Genomic DNA, 15,197 nt, shown 5'->3' on the forward strand with positions numbered 1-15,197 from the left:
CACCCAGAACGCGAAGCCTTGGGGCGCGAAGGGGCCGCTGGACCTCGCCGGCCCCGGCCCCGCCCTCCCGCGGCCGGCGCGCATGCGTCCTGGCGCCCCGGGCGCCGGCTGGGCCCTCCCGCGTGCCGTCCTTACCCGGCCTGCCCCGCGCCGCCGTCCCCGGAAGTGGCCTCGCCTCCGCGGCGGCGGCGGCGGCGAGTGGGCGCCCGGGGCGCGCGGGTGGCGGCCGCCGCGCGAGGGGCAGGGCGGGCCGGGCGCGCCCGCCATGGCCGGGAGTCAGGACGTGTTCGACGCCATCGTGATGGCGGACGAGAGGTGGGTGGCGGGGCCGGGCCGGCGCCCGTTCTCGGCCGCGGAGGCTGCGCGGGCCTGCCGGGCCGCGGGCGTCGGGGGGAGCGCGGTGGGGCCGCGAAGGCCGCGGACGCCTGTGGGGCCGCGAGGCTGTGGCTGCCCCTTTCCCGCTCGGCCGCGCGCCACGTGCCCAGCTGCTGCCCCAGACCCGCCTCCCGCTCCGGGGCGGCCCCGAGCATCTGCTCGGCCTGCTGACTGCCTTCCTCCGGGGACGCCCCGTACTTGGGTGGGACGGGCCTTTGCCATCTGGGCGCTGCCCCCTTTCCTTGTTCCGTGGTGGCGGGACATACGGCCGCATTCATGGGCACGCTGATAAATGTGTCAGACGTCATCCCTTTGCCTCCAGAGCCCCCGGGGGAGTGCCGAGCGCTGTGACGGCGGGGACCTGTGCGGCTTTGTGGCCGGCCCACTGGAGACACCAGTAGACCTCAGCCCCGAAAGAGAGCGGACATTGAACAATCAGCCGCTGACGTTTATTTAGAGCTTTCTGTGAACCCAACACTGGGCTAAGTGTTGCATCCGCGTGTACTGTTTTAGCCCTGCTTGTGAGTCAGACCCTATAGCTCCCCCTGCGTCGCGGAGGAGGCGAGGGCACTCCCCGCGGTCGCACAGCCAGAAAGTGGGAGCTGTACGTTGCCTCATCGGGGGCTCCAGCAAACTTACTTTGTTCTTGGTGATCGCAGGTTAGGATGATACCAGTTCCGCTGTTGAGCCCTCAGGGTCAGAGCCTTGACTGTGTTCCAGGCACCGCTGCGGCGGCGCATTTTGCGGTGATCTGATGGCATTTCTCCCTCCCGGTGAACTGGGTTGTGATGGAAAGCCCTGTGTATTCCGTAGGGTGTTTTGAAGCAACTGAGCTCATAGACCCACAGAACTGACCTGGCTGCAGACGAGCGTCACCTCGGAGGTTTCAAAAAAGTAGATTCCTGGGCCTTACTCCAGATTTACCAAATTATCGGCGGCGGTGGGGGCCAAGGCTCTTGAATTTGTATCTTTAAAAATTTCCTGTGGGGGCGCCCGGGGGGCTCAGTTGGTGAAGTGTCCGACTTCGGCTCAGGTCACGATCTCACGGTTTGTGGGTTCGAGCCCCGCGTCGGGCTCTGTGCTGACAGCTGGGAGCCTGGAGCCTGCTTCCGATTCCGTGTCTCCTTCTCTCTCTGCCCCTCCCCACCTTGTGCTCTGCCTCTGTCTCTCTTGTCTCTCTCTCTCTCAAAAAAAAAAAATAAATAAATAAGCATTAAAATTTTTTTCCCTCTGTTTCTGGTATCTTACCAGGTTTGGGAATCACAAATTGACCCCCCCCCCCCTCCACGTAGAAGAGGCAAATTGGGTTTCAAGAGGGGCAGTGACTTGCAGCGAGAGACCGACCAACTTAGGATTGGAACCTAAGTTTTCTTTTTGTACTATTTTAAACAGTTGCTCTTTTCTTTTCTTTTCTTTTCTTTTCTTTTCTTTTCTTTTCTTTCTCTGCTTTCTTTTCATTCTTTTTTTTTTTTTTAAGATTATTTATTTATTTATTTTGAGAGAGACAGTGAGCAGGGGAAGGGGCGAGAGAGAGGGAGAAAGAAAATCTCAAGCAGGCTCTACGCTGTCAGTGGGAAGCCCACCTCAGGACTCGAACTCGGGGATCACGACCTGAGCTGAAATCAAGAGTCGGATGGTTAATCGACTGAGCCACCCGGGCACCCCTGGAACCTAAGCTTTCTGACTTATGTTCCACATTGTCTCTATTATACAGTGTCTCGCCTTGCTGAGTCTGGGTAACGTGGGAGAGAAGGATTTGTCCAGGAAAAACACTCTCCTTCCTGTTTGTTTGATCAGGCTGGTCTCTCCCTTACAGGTTTCATGGGGAAGGATATCAGGAAGGCTACGAAGAAGGCAGTAGCTTGGGTATAATTGAAGGAAGACGGTACGGCACGTTACACGGAGCCAAAGTTGGGTCCGAGGTAAGCGAGAACCCCCCATTGAGAAATGAGCCCTTTTCGTGTAGTTGATAATTCGCTTTGATGATCCATATGGTACAGCCAGAGCATCAGGCCTCCCTAAACAGCAACGGTCTAGACAGTGCGGATAGAGAAATGTTCTTGGTACGGAGCGACAGAGCAGATTGCCGTACAGGGATGCCTGGTCTCCTTGCGCTCTGCGGGTACCGCGGCTCGTACAGGTTGGAGTTCTGTGGCAGCCCCGGGTCGGGCAGGTCTGCTGGTGCCGTTGTCCCAACAGCATCTGCTCACTCCACGTCTCCGCGTCACACTTCGGTGGTTCTCGCAAGGTTTCAAAGCTGTTCGTTATTTTCTTTCAGGTTTTTAAGGTTTATTTAATTAGAGAGAGACAGCGTGGGTGGGGGAGGGGCAGAGAGAAAGGGAGAGCGAGAATCCCACGCAGGCTCCGCACCGTCAGCACAGAGCCGGACGTCACAAGACTGAGATCGTGACCCGAGCCGAGATCAAGAGTCCGATGCTTAACCGACCGAGCCACCCAGGCGCCCCTCAAAGCTTTTCATTATTGTTATTTTCGTTTTGGTGGTCTGTGGTCCGTGGTTATGCCTTGCTGAACGCTCAGGTGTTGGTTAGCATTTTTTAGCCATAAAGTATTTTTAATTAGGGTATGTACATTGTTTTTTTTTTTTTTTAAGGCAAAATCAATTGCGCACGTAATACAGCACAGCGTGTTTTGCATAACAAGTTAATACATAACTTGCAAATGCACTGGGAAAGCAAAGCATCGTCTGTTGCGGCGGTCTGGAACCGAACCTGCAGGGTCTCTGAGGTGTGCCTTTATAAAGACAATGAAACTGCCGCCCGAGGAATGAGGAAACAAGTCCTCGGTCGCCTCTGTTTATGCCGGAGTATCCCGTAGTGGCGCCCTGTGTCTTAAGCCAGCCGAGTCCTTACCTTGTGTCCTATGACAGCATTCCGTTTCCATTCCCCATAGTTTTCCTTCTCTTCTGCCCTTCGTGGCGGATGACCGGCTCTAAATGGCCAAGCCAGTGGCAGTCATGACTGCATTAGATGTCTGTTGCGGTAAAGCTGATCCCCACAGGCGCTGTGGGCCGCAGACAACACGTGCTCATCATGTCACGCGCATTCTGAGGGTCGGGAGTCCAGGAGCAGCGGGACCGGGTGCTTCTCGCTCCAGGCCGCATGGCGCTGGGGTCAGGATATCAGCCAGGCCTACAGCCATGTGAAGGCTCGACTGGGGCCGGGAGCCCCCCCTTCCAGGATGGCTCGCTCACACTGCTGTGCCGGCCACGTGGACCTCCCCATAGGCTGCTCGAGTGTCCTGGTGACGCTTGGCGCGAGCGATCCGAGACAGCAAGGCGAAGCGACGCTGTCCGTCACGCCTAAATTCAGAAGCTGTGTGCTGCCTTCTCTTCCGCGTTCTGCTGGCTGCGTGGGCCGGCTTGCTGCCGTTAGAGGGGACCACACGGGACACGCCTCCCAGGGTGTGGGGCCCGTGGGGCCTTCTTGGGAGGCTGCCACCCCGCTGATGGCTCGGCCTCTTGACTTCCGTTGCGTGAGGCCCAGCAGATGCTTCCAGAACCTGTGGCGCAAGAGGCACCACTGCCCTCCGTCCCCCCCTTGAGTTTTGAGAGCGTGAAGATTAGATCAAGTGTAGCTGGTTGCTGATTCATTTCACTCTTAAATGTTTTTATAAATTCACAGATTGGGTGCTATCAGGGGTTTGCTTTCGCTTGGCGATGTCTCCTGCACGGTTGTGCCACCGACAAAGACAGGTAAAGTTGAAGATTTCTTTCTTTTCCAGCACGTGGACCGGGAGTCCTGGTTCCATAGCTCACTGTGACTTTGGACAGTTAATGCGTCCGTCTCCTCATCTCCAAAGTGGAAAAACAATCAGGCCAGACTTGAATGTTGTCGCGATATTTACAGGGAATGGTAAATGGAGAGTGCGGGCCCTGGTTTTGGTGTTCGATGAGCAAGGTTCTGATTACTTCTGAGGAGTTTTTGGCGCCCTCTGCCTTTTCCTGGAATCTTAGATACCCGGCCAGTAAGATAATGTTCAAATTGATGACATCTTCTTGCTCATCTTTCCCCTGGGCTTCTGATAAGCGCTGTAGGATGTTCTTGGTGTGAACGGGGCTCAGGAATGGTGACTGTGTTGTCATTAGTTTTTTTGATGCAGCTGCTAGGTCTGCCTGTGTGATAAGGCATTGAGTATGTTTGACCTGAGTCTGGCACTTGGAGGCACCTAGTAAACGGCTGTGTTTTGTATCGTTCGTACTCTTTTTAAACGCTCCCTACTGTGTGCTACCTGCTCAAGCCCCCGCGGCCCCGTTGCACATCTGTCTTTGCCCTAAGCTGGAAACGAGCCTTAAGGCAAAAGGCACCCGTGGTCTGGCCGTCCTCCTGCTCGCGGGCCCCTGCGTCATGCTGTTGTCTGGTGGCTTTGCCTGGCCTGGGAGGGGCCCTAGGACAGTGGATAACAGAGCAGGGAGGGTGGCATTCCCCCGTCGGAGTGACTCATTGTCTCATTTGAAATAACTTTGAACTTCTAGAATTTGGGCCGCCTCCATATCCGAATGTGAGGAGAGGAATGCCGGTGGCTGACCGTGGGTGATGCCGAGATCGCCCGCGGTGGGCTGCCTCCATTGAGTCCCCATGAGTAGCCCAGGGTGGACCGGATGTGGAGTTAGCCCGGGGCACCTCTCCGGGGGTTGGGGGGCGGGGGGGGGGGGGGCAGGGATGGTCCTCTGAGGACTGCGGGAGCAGTCGGGAAGCGAGCGGTCGGCGTCTTGTGGCACCCCTGGGCGGCAGTCCCAGCTGAGCTTGGCTCTCCGTCTGGGTCTGGTCCACGAGAGGACAGGACGGGGAGAGGCCGTGCTTGGCGCTCTCCATCAGTCTCCCCTTCTCTCCAGCTCCGACGCGTGCTGGCTTCCGGAGGAGAGCCGCGCTGTGTGGAGGGGTCCCACAGCCAGGGCCTGCCGCCCCCGCCCCCCGTGGGGGCTCCTGAGTCCTTCCTTTTTGTTTTCTTAAAGTTTACTTTGGGAGCGAGAGATTGAGCCTGTGCGTGGAGGGGAGGGGCAGAGAGAGAAGGAGAATCCCGAGCAGGCTCCGCACTGTCCGCGCAGAGCCCGGTGTGGGGCTCGAACTCACGAACTTTGAGGTCATGACCTGAGCCGAAATTGAGAGTGGGACGCTGAACCCACCGAGCCACCCAGGCGCCCCTAATTTCTTCAAGCCGTGCACACAGCCCCTTGTCAGGAGAAAGCCCTTGCAGCCCCCTCGCTGCCGCCCCTGCTGCACCAGCACAGCCGGAGGGGCTCTTTGAAACACAGTCTAAACGCCTTTCTCACCGAGCTGTGGTTCCCAGGTTTTTGCACTTAAAAGAAATTTTTTTAGTTTATTTTTGAGAGAGAAACAGAGCATGAGTCGGGGAGGGGCAGAGGGAGGGGGAGACACAGGATCCGAAGCAGGATCCAAGCTCTGAGCTGTTGGCACAGAGCCCGATGCGGGGCTTGAACCCATGAATCGCGAGATTACGACCTGAGCCGAAGTTGGGTACTCAACCCACTGAGCCACTCAGGCGCCCCCGCAGGTTTTTGCATTTTTATGTCAGTATGATTTTAAAAAATTTAAAAGTTTTTTTAATGTTTTATTTATTTTTGAGAGAGAGAGAGAGAGGCAGAACATGAGAGGGAGAGACAGAGAGGGAGGCCCAGAATCCGAAGCAGGCTCTGTGTAGGCTCTGAGCTGTCAGCACAGAGCCCGATGCGGGGCTCGAAGCCACGAACCACAAGACCATGACCTGAGCCCAAGTCGGACGCTTAACTGACTGAGCCCCCCAGGCGCCCCCTGTCAGTACAGGTTTTAAATGGTTGTTTCAATGTGCACACGTGTGAACAGTCTCCCCCAGCCCCCGGGGGTGGGCCCCGGCCTCCAGGGTCCGGGGGAAGCGGAGAGACTTAACCCTTGCAGAGTCCAGTACTTTCCCTCCGTCCTGGGTACTGAGCTTTATGGAGATGACTGTGCCCCAGAAAGCCTGTGATGCGGCCGGCAGGTGTGCGTGTTCCAGGCGAGGACGCCGAGGCTCAGACACGTCCCACAGCCGCCCCGCCTCCCGGCAGAGCTTTGTCTCGCCGGGAGAGGGGACCGAACCCGGACCCCTGACCCTGATGCCTGCCCTTGGGAGGGAGGGGCTTGCCGGTTTACCTGCCGCCCAACTCGCCAGGGCTGTGAGCGCGAACGTGTCGAGGTCCCGAAAATCCCAGGCCCCAGAGCAGGCTGGGTCGTGCCCCGGCACTCTTTTCCTGTCTGGTTTTGTCTGTCCCCGCGTCTGTGACCTAGAGAAGCCGTGGTTGCTGTGGTCGTGGCGGGCGCTTGCTCCCTGGCCGGGAGACAGGTCTCTCCGTAGCGTCATACACCCCGATGGCGAGTGTGGGGTGTGGGCGAGAGCACGTGGCTAGGTAAATACATACTATTGAGTGTAGCGAGAAATTAACCGTCTGGCTTCTGAACCCAGGCACGCTTCCCACGCCCACCGCTTTCAAGTACGCGATCGGCAAAGCTGTTACATAAGCGGAGCCCATTATGTAAAAGGGACTAAAAGTCTTTATTTCTGTGCTTTACAGCAAAAAGATGAAGGCCTTAGAATCGTTGATTGGAATGATTCAGAAGTTCCCTTACGATGACCCTACGTATGATAAACTTCACGAAGACTTAGACAGAATTAGAGGGAAATTTAAACAGGTCTGTCCCCTGCACGTCTCTCTTCGATTTGGAAGCGCGTTTCTCCGGCGGCTGGTGCGTGGTCTCGGGGCTCACGTCGCTCGTGGTCTGGGGGCTGCGTGCGCCCTGTAAGCGGCATTTCTGCGTCTCCGTGTAAGAAAAGGGAAGACGGCCTAGAGAACGGGGTTAGGACTTCCTTAGGGGGTGGGGTCGTGGAGTCGAGAAGCTGCAGGTAGAAAGTTTTGTTCTGATTTGTGAGTAAAAATACGTAAGGTTTTAAAAAATACATCCTTTTTCTTTTGTGTTTTCAGCTTTGTTCACTACTGAATGTTCAGCCGGACTTTAAAATTAGTGCGGAAGGTTCTGGACTTTCATTTTGAGGATGACAGATGAACAAAGACGAAACATCAAGGAACAGATGTCCGTATGTTAAGTGTTTAAAAATGTGATTCGAGGGCAAAACAATGATGGAGTATTCATTGTTCTGGGGGGAGGGATCCAGTTCGGGCGGTGAAAGGGCTTCCTTCTCCCTGGGGGCCTCCTGGGTCGCCTCGATGCCCCCCCCCCCCCCCCGCGGTCCCTCTACACAGGCCCGGCCTTTGTCGGGTCCTGTCCACGCTGCGGTCTGAGCGGGTCCCCCCCTCCCCCGGCCTCGGGAGGCCTCTCCCTTGCGGTGCAGGGTCCGCTGGCCTTGCGGCCCCCTCCAGTGGACGGGCCCGGCCGGTTCTAGACTGGGGGTGGCCCTGGCTGCGATTTCCCCCCCGAGCCTGAAATCAGCACTCAGAAGAACAGGTCTTTAACAGCCGAGAGCACCACGGCTGGCCTGACGGGAGATGGTGGCGGCGTGCCCAGCACAGTGACCTTCGTTGACCCGTAAGATGTGCCAGCGCCGGGTGATGTGCTTCCCCTCTTCCGGTTAATCCCTTCAGTGATCCCACTTCACAGATGAGGAGACCGAGACCCGCGGGGACTGCCCGGTCCAAGGGCGCCCGGCAAGCAGAGCTGGGGCTCCGTCCTGCGCCCGCCTGTCACCGCCGTCTGGTGCTGCCTGCCCTGGGACGTGCCTTCGCAGCCATGGAGCAGGGTCGCTGCTCTCGGGCCCGGTGTGCCCAGGTCCCCGCTGGGGAGTCCACCACGACCGGCTGACGTGGGCACCTGGCTCGGAGCGGGTTCCGAGGGAGCCTGACACGCTCTTCGCACGGCCTCTCTCTGCATCGGAATGGGGCTTTGCAGCGTTGAGCGTGGGTAAGGGGAAGATACTTCAAGGACTAGATGTCAGGCCACTGTCGTGCGTACGCAGAAAGTTTGGGAGCCTTACGTTGAGGACGCTGTGTTTTCCTGTCGTACGAGTTCCTTTTCCTTCTGCCCGTACCTGGCGGGCATCCGAATACACCGTGAGGTCTGGATTGCTGGAGCAGGTGACGCGAGGTCGTGGCTCCTGGGCGTCCCTCTGCCCGTGCGTCTGCGCACCCCCGGGGGGGTGGGGGGCAGGGTTGCCGGCAGGTCCCACCTGCTCCTGTCCGCGGCAGCGCGGCCGAAAGTGACTCGTGAGATCGATAAGGGGTAACCGCGAATCGTCCCGGTTTTTAAATACGTTCCACAGCGTCTTAGCGACGGCTGTCGTGCCGCCCGGGCCGGTGGTCGTGAGAGCCTGCCGGGAGACCCGAGGCCGGGGGGCCTCGAAGGAGCGGGGTGCTGGGTGTTTTCTTTCCTCTGGTTCCGTTGCCCTGGCGAGTGTGCTGAGGACCGGAGAGGTGGCTTCGGCTGGTGAAGGTGGACACTCGGGCTCGAGCCTGCCACGCTGTCGCAGGCGGGAGCGTCACCGCGCACGTCCCTGTCTCCGCCCCAGCCGGCTTCCGGGGCGCTCGCCTGCTCGTGTACCGCCTCGCGGCCGGACCCTGCGGCCACAGACACCGACCGCGGGCGTCCCTCGCCGGTGGGATGGGGGGCTCTGGTGGTTTTCCCTGGGGGACTGTTTTCTGAGCGTTCTGTTTTGATAATGTATTACTGTTACAAGCGGAGAGCAGAATAAATAGATTGCAAAGCAGAAGGCCTTCTGGTCCTGTTTGTAATGTGCCATCCAGCAAATCAACTACTTTCTGGTATTTGGGATTTAGGTGCAAAAGCAGGGAGGCGTGGAGTCGGCCCGGGCACAGCTTCCTGCCGTGTTTCTGTCCACGCGCCTCCTTAAAACACGGACAGGTGGTTCTTGGGAGAGAGTAGCGCCCTGTGATGTTTGGGAAGGGTCAGCTCCCGCCGCCCCGGGCCCGGCCACCTGTCCGCAGTGCCTACTGTTCCCCTGCCCAGACCCGCCGTGTCCCTCTCTGTCAGCCTCTCCCGCCGCGGGTGTTAGCGTGGGCCAGAGGCGGCCTTTCCCTCTTCCCTCTCCGCACGGGAGGCCGAGCTGCCTCCCCCGTTTCCTTCAGAGGCTCTGGACCCGGGCTGCCCCCGTGCCCGCCCAGCTCCTTCGCAGACAACCGGACCCGGTGTCTAGGAACCCTTGGCCGCCTCGGACGCTCCTTGATTATGGCACAGACCCAGGCCACCTTGACGCTTGCGCTCCGTGCCAGGGGATGTCATCTGCACTGACTGGTTCAGGCGTGAGCATGGCTCCCCTCGGCCGATGAGACACGAGTGGAAGTCTTCTGGGGCTTCCTGGGAAAGGTTATAGCGCTCCAGAGAGAACATATCTGTTTCGGAAGCTGTCCCATGGAACTCTTGTCCCGTGGACGTGACCCACCCCTGGAATCGCGGCAGGAGACTTGCACCTGGCTACGGACGAAACCACACCTGGGCGTGGTGTGGCAGGAGCCGGCGAGGACCCGGCCCTGGTGGCACCGAGCAGCTGACGGCCAGCCCCGAGCCGCATTGCTTCTGGACTTGACGTTACATGAGCTGACGAATGTCCCCGAGTTCAAGGCTGTTGGGGTTGGGTTTCCGTTCACAGGCAAGGTTTCCTGCTTGTGTTCCCCCGTCCCATCCGATCCTGTCCTGGGCACCTAGTTCTCTCGGATGTTAACCTTTGTCCGTGTTGGCCTTGAGTTTGGGAGCTGTCCGGCTTGGGTTTTGTTTCTTTCTGGTGGGTTCATTGTTCCCCCAAGGCTTTGGCCTGCTCCCTCTTTCCTGTTGGAAACCCCCAGCATGTTTTGTGCCACCATTAGCCCACTGGGGCCACCATAACAGACACCGTGGACTGAGGCTCAGCCAGTAGACATGTCCTGTCCCCGCCCCCCCCCCCCCCCCCCCCCCCATCCTGGATGCTGGAGCCCGAGGTCCAGGCGTGGGCAGGACCAGGCCTCCCAAGGCCTCTCCCCTTGTGTGTGGACGGCCGTCCTCTCCATGTCCTCACAGGGCCGTCCCTCTGTGCGTGTCTGTGTCCTGATCCCCTCTTCTTACAAGGACCCCGGTCACACAGGATCAGGGCCCACCCTTGCCTTAAGGTGAGCATGTTACCATAATCACCTCTGTGAAGACCCATCTCCAGATACAGACCCTCTGTGAGGTTCTGGGGGTCAGGGCATCAACGTCGGAAATTCTGGGGACACCATTCAGCCCATAGCAGCCACCCGCATGGCTGCTGGGAAAGACTGCTGACTTAGGACTTGGGAGAGAAGAAGGCGTTTCACCTGGAGCTGCTTCATCGAATTCTGGAATGGGAGTGATCGGGACCTAGGGCAATGCCTGCTGCCTAAAAGAGTGCCACTTTTCACTTCTTACTTACGTCGTATTCATCTCACTTTTTCTCTCCCCAGGGGTGAGGGAAGAATTCAGAGACGCTCAGGGAGCCTGTCGGTGGGGTGGGGTGTTCAGTATAAGGGAACGGGAAGGTGGGCAGGGAAGGCTTCCGGGAGGAGGTGCCCTTCATCCCACTGCTTTTGTGAATTTTCATCGGACCTCAGAGCCACGGAGAATCTCCCGCTGTACTTGTGAACAGCAATGGAATATGGAGGTAACCAAAAATGAATTAGCCTGGAGCTCATCCTCCTTCCTAGATCAGTCCCAGTCCTGGATGAATGAAGTGGGCAGCTGGTCTCTGACTCAGGAAACTCAAGTCACCAAGCAGGTACTGTTGACCAGAGAAGAGTGGGCGCGATGTTCATTTCCTTACAGGGTACGAGTCCCACAGTTGAGGGCCCTGCCACGAAAGGGTCAGTGGCTTGTCTGAGTTGACTAAGTGGCCCCGCTGGGGCTTTGCAGATTCATTGTCCGAATAGGAAGTTCACTCCTAACTTCGGGGGCTTCTAACTCTCTTCTTCGTGCCTGATTAAAGCCTCCCCCCCCCCACCTCCCCCTACCCCCACCAGCATCAAGGTGCTTGCCGTTTGTCCCTTGGGGACCCCTGTGGAGACCACACTTTGGCCGCGTCTCTTCGGGCGCTGTAGCAGATCGGCGGGGCCTTGGGTGGCGGGTCCAGAGGTTCTGTCGTGGGTGATTCCCAAACGTGACCTCGTTTGCGCTGCTCAAGAGTGATGGGCCGGGGAGCGCAGGCACCCGGGAGCGCTCGCTGAACCCAAGGCTCAGTGATAGGTTGGCTCCGTCTTTCCCACCAGGATTCAGCGAGCATGTGCCGTAGCAGTGGGGGAGTGCCCCCGGAATGGCGGGGTGCTCGCTGAACCTGCCCCCCGGTTTGCGAGCTCTGACTCGTCTGTCGTGGGTTGAATTGTGTCCCCCACAAAGAGCTGTGCTGCAGTGCTTGCCCCGGGTACCTGTGGATGCAGCCTGATTTGGAAGTAGGGTGTCGGCAGGTGCGATTAAGGCACAAGGGGGGATGGGTCGCACCCAAGTGACCGGCCTCAATGAGGAGGGGGGACGCACGGGGAGGAGATGCCGTGTGAGGCAGACACGCAGGCGGGGCCGAGGTCGCAGCCCTAAGATGGAGAAGACCAGGAGTGCCAGCAGCAACTGGAGGCAGGGAGAGAGCATGGGCCGTCCCACACCTTGGTTTCAGACCTCCAGCCTCCACAGCTCAGCCTCAGCATTTATATCGGCAACACATTAAATCCAGGAAAGGCAGAAAACGTATGGACACTGCTGGGGGTAAGAATCCTTGAAAACCAAATGACAGGATGCCCACATCAGAGTGACTTAAACAGTAAAGGACAGCGATGGTCTCCTGGAACAAAAGGGCTCTCACTGGCTTCAGGAAAGGCTCGATCCAGCAGCTCGTCCGGAGAGCTGGTACCTTCTTTCTGGTTTCCCATAAGACCTGCTTCAAGCTTAGATGCCACCCCAAGGCCCACAGCAGCTCCCACAGGGTGGTGGGAGAGCCGCCCCAGTGCCCAGGGTCCCGTGGAGGACAGGGGAGGGCTCCCTTTTTCAGAAGCCCCAGGAAACCTCTCTCCCTGTGTCATTGGCTCTGTTAGACTCCGCATTTACCCTCGAGCCTGCCACCCTTCAACACCACCACCCCTGGGCGGGGGCGGGCAGATGTGCTGTTGGGTTTGAGCCCATCTGGGCCTGTCCTGGAGCTGGGGATGGGGTCATTCTCACCCACACCACAGAGCGGAAGGACCGGCACCGGCCGGGGGGATTGGGGCTGGTGCGAAGAACGGCAACTGTCCCCTTTATGAGCCCAAAGACGAAGTAAGTGTGGCCTTGCTGCTGCCACCCAGAGAGCCACCGTTGGGTTTGGGGGTCTGTCTTTCCACACCCGGGTGACGCACAGGGTGATGATGGCCTCTACTGAGCATGACTGTGTCGGGCGCCGTGCTAAGTACCTCACACCCTCGGGCCATCTAGCCCTCACCTCCCGAAAGCACCGGGCTGAGGTTACTGAGCTCCAGGTCCGGGCTGGGCCAGGCCTCAGATGCCGAGCAGGGTGCAGACCCCACCCTGCCCTCCGTCCGGCATCCGTTCTCCTGGACACACTTATTCCCATTTTCCAGGTGAGAAAGTTGAAGCTCAGAGAGGGAAAGGTTGCAGAGCTGAGATCCAGCCCCCAGGCCTTTTACGCCCAGACACGCGTGCTCACGGACGCAGGCCCGCGCGTGTGTGAGCGTGCTCTCTAAACCGCCGTGGGTCACCTCGCACGTCCGCTGCCTGGAGGAGGGCAGCCTGGCTCGCCGGCCAGGACACCGCCCTGACTCTGGGGACCACGGACAGAAGCCTGGCACGGGGGTGGACCTGGCCTTGGCCGCTGGGCCTCCTGGCGGAGCTGAGCTTCAAGCGCACGCGCTGGCCGTCACGCGAAGCTTCGTGCGTTTTCTTCAGGCCCGCTTTTGAAGACTGTGCCCTTCTCTGCAAGGTGGCCGAGCCAGCGGACAGGAGTGCGGGCTTCGGACACACGATCTAGCCCCTGGGCCTGACTTGGTCGGTTCCTGGCTGTGTGATCCAGGCCCCGTCGCTTCCCCTCTCCGGGCCCTGGTCTCCTCATCTACAACAGGAGGCTGAAAATCACCACCCTCGGCCCCTGTGCGGCCCACTGCCCGTCGGGGCCCACGAGGCCCGGCTGGCACGCGGCCGCGCTCGTTCATTTACCGTCGTCCGCGCCCGCTTCTGCCCAGGGGCGTAGTCGAGAGGGACGGAGGACACGTGGCCGGCGGTGCCGCAGCCACCGGCTCTGGCCCTTTGTGTGGACTCTGCCCACGCTTGGCCCCCAAGATGGAGAAGCTTGTAGCTGTGGGAACGCAGGGCCCGCTCACCAGTGGTTTCAAGAGCTGGGGAGGCTGTAAGGCGGGCCCAGTGCCTGGTCTGCAGCTCGCGCTTGGGGCGTCTGAGCTGTTACCCTCCCGTGCCGGACGGAGAAGGAACCCCTCGGAGGGCCGGGGTCTGAGGTGCGCAGTGATCCCCCAGGTTGGCCCGCTGGCTCTTAAGAAGACTGAGACGTTGGCCCGTCTGCGCTGCCTGCAGCGGAAAATTAAAAGGATTAACGGACGCGGCCTTCTTTGAGAGGCTCGAGGCCCACCGAAGCCCCTTTAGGAGGGCTTCATATTTCTCCCCCCCCAACCTCCTTGTGGGCCCCTGGGAGTGGTGGTGACAATGCCCCCGGATGTGGGCCTCAAGGCCCTCGGCCCGGAGCTGCCCGCCCACCGTCCGCCAGCTATTGTCTGCCGGGCCGCAGTGTGGCTCGGGGCCGGGGGGCCGGTGGGCCAGGGGACTGTGGGAACGGATTAGAGGCCCTGGGTCCGAGTCCCCCTCTGCATAAACTCCTGATCAAAGGCATTCCTGGGATGACAGAGCCCTGTGTGCCGCAGAGGCCTGTCCAGCCCGCGGGGCGTGTGCTTCACGCGGCCAGCTACCCGGACACGTGTGGGAGCCCACGCCGCGAGCGGCCTGCGGTGTGACCGTCGTCCCCCCGCCAAACACAGAGCCAAGGCGCGGGGGCAGCGAGGCTTCCAGGAGGCCCCCGGCACCACGGGCTCGGGTGGGTCCCGGGAGCCTGAGGTGTGGCCGTAGTTCCCGGGGGCCCGGCAGTGCCCACCTGTGCAGACACAGCCGGCTGCTTGCCCCCCGGGGCCCCTGGGGCCGCTCCTCGTGACACAGGAGTTTGCCCATGGCGCCCGGGTTCGGCCAGAGCCGTCCCTCTGCAGCGCACGACACAAGCTGGGGTCGGCCCGCGGGCCTGGCCTGTTGCCCCTTCTGTCCTGTTCCCACTTCCGCTTCTGAGCACCCCCGTCTGCCAGGCTGGGAGTAGGGCGGCAGAGAAGGGACAGCGAGGTGTCCGTCCTCAAGGACTCCTAGCCCGGAGTGGGGAACACTCAGGTGTCGTGACTCCTGGACCTTCCAGAGCCACCTGCTGGGGGCGGGGGTGGCAGTGCCTGCAGGGGGGCCTTGAAGGGGAGCAGAGGGGAGGGCACTTCAGGCGCAGAGCTGGAGGCAGGAGATAGTCTGGTGTGTCTGTAGTCCCCGGGGGTAGAGACTCGGGTTGGAGCTTCTGAGGCTGGGGGAACGTAGGTCGGGGGGGAGGCTTGAGGGGGGGAGTGGGGCGTGAGTCCGGGAGAGGTGAGGTGAGGAGGGAGAGGTGGGGTGAGGGGAGAGGCGGTGTGAGGTGGGAGGGGTGAGCGGGAGTGAGGTGGGTCAGGTGGGGAGAGGGGGAAAGAGGGTAGACAGGGGTGAAGGAGGAGAGGTGGCTCGGGTCTCGGGCCCTTGGACCAAGCTGGAAGGAGCTAGAAGCCCCCGAAGGTCTGGGTCCAGGTGGTCAGGAGGCAGTGGGCCCAGCGA

The 15,197-nt window shown here is 59.9% G+C and overlaps 1 protein-coding gene across 2 annotated transcripts; it reads left to right on the top strand.

The window, feature by feature from the left end:
* The first annotated feature begins 202 nt into the window (after positions 1 to 202).
* On the top strand, positions 203 to 9,087 carry LTO1 (LTO1 maturation factor of ABCE1). Of its 2 annotated transcripts, XM_060607510.3 has the most exons (6): positions 203 to 315; positions 2,192 to 2,297; positions 4,017 to 4,087; positions 6,941 to 7,058; positions 7,349 to 7,461; positions 7,983 to 9,087. In XM_060607510.3, exons 1-5 carry the CDS (start codon positions 266 to 268, stop codon positions 7,415 to 7,417), a joined length of 414 nt encoding a protein of 137 aa, XP_060463493.1. In that variant the 5' UTR covers positions 203 to 265; the 3' UTR covers positions 7,418 to 7,461; positions 7,983 to 9,087. The 2 variants fall into 2 exon arrangements, with proteins under 2 accessions (XP_060463493.1, XP_060463492.1); XM_060607509.3 differs by having other exon boundaries at positions 7,349 to 9,087.
* Positions 9,088 to 15,197: the final 6,110 nt, after the last annotated feature.

Source organism: Panthera onca, chromosome D1 (assembly GCF_046562875.1).
Source record: "Panthera onca isolate mPanOnc1 chromosome D1, mPanOnc1 haplotype 2, whole genome shotgun sequence".
Classification (NCBI taxonomy): domain Eukaryota; kingdom Metazoa; phylum Chordata; class Mammalia; order Carnivora; family Felidae; genus Panthera; species Panthera onca.

What these genes read in the sequence shown, in the direction of transcription:
- LTO1 (XM_060607509.3), top strand. Translation starts at nt 266, where the DNA reads ATGGCCGGGAGTCAGGACGTGTTCGACGCCATCGTGATGGCGGACGAG. An exon ending in GAGCCAAAGTTGGGTCCGAG is followed by an intron (nt 2,298 to 4,016) that starts GTAAGCGAGAAC and finishes ATAAATTCACAG; the next exon opens with ATTGGGTGCTATCAGGGGTT. An exon ending in TGTGCCACCGACAAAGACAG is followed by an intron (nt 4,088 to 6,940) that starts GTAAAGTTGAAG and finishes TGTGCTTTACAG; the next exon opens with CAAAAAGATGAAGGCCTTAG.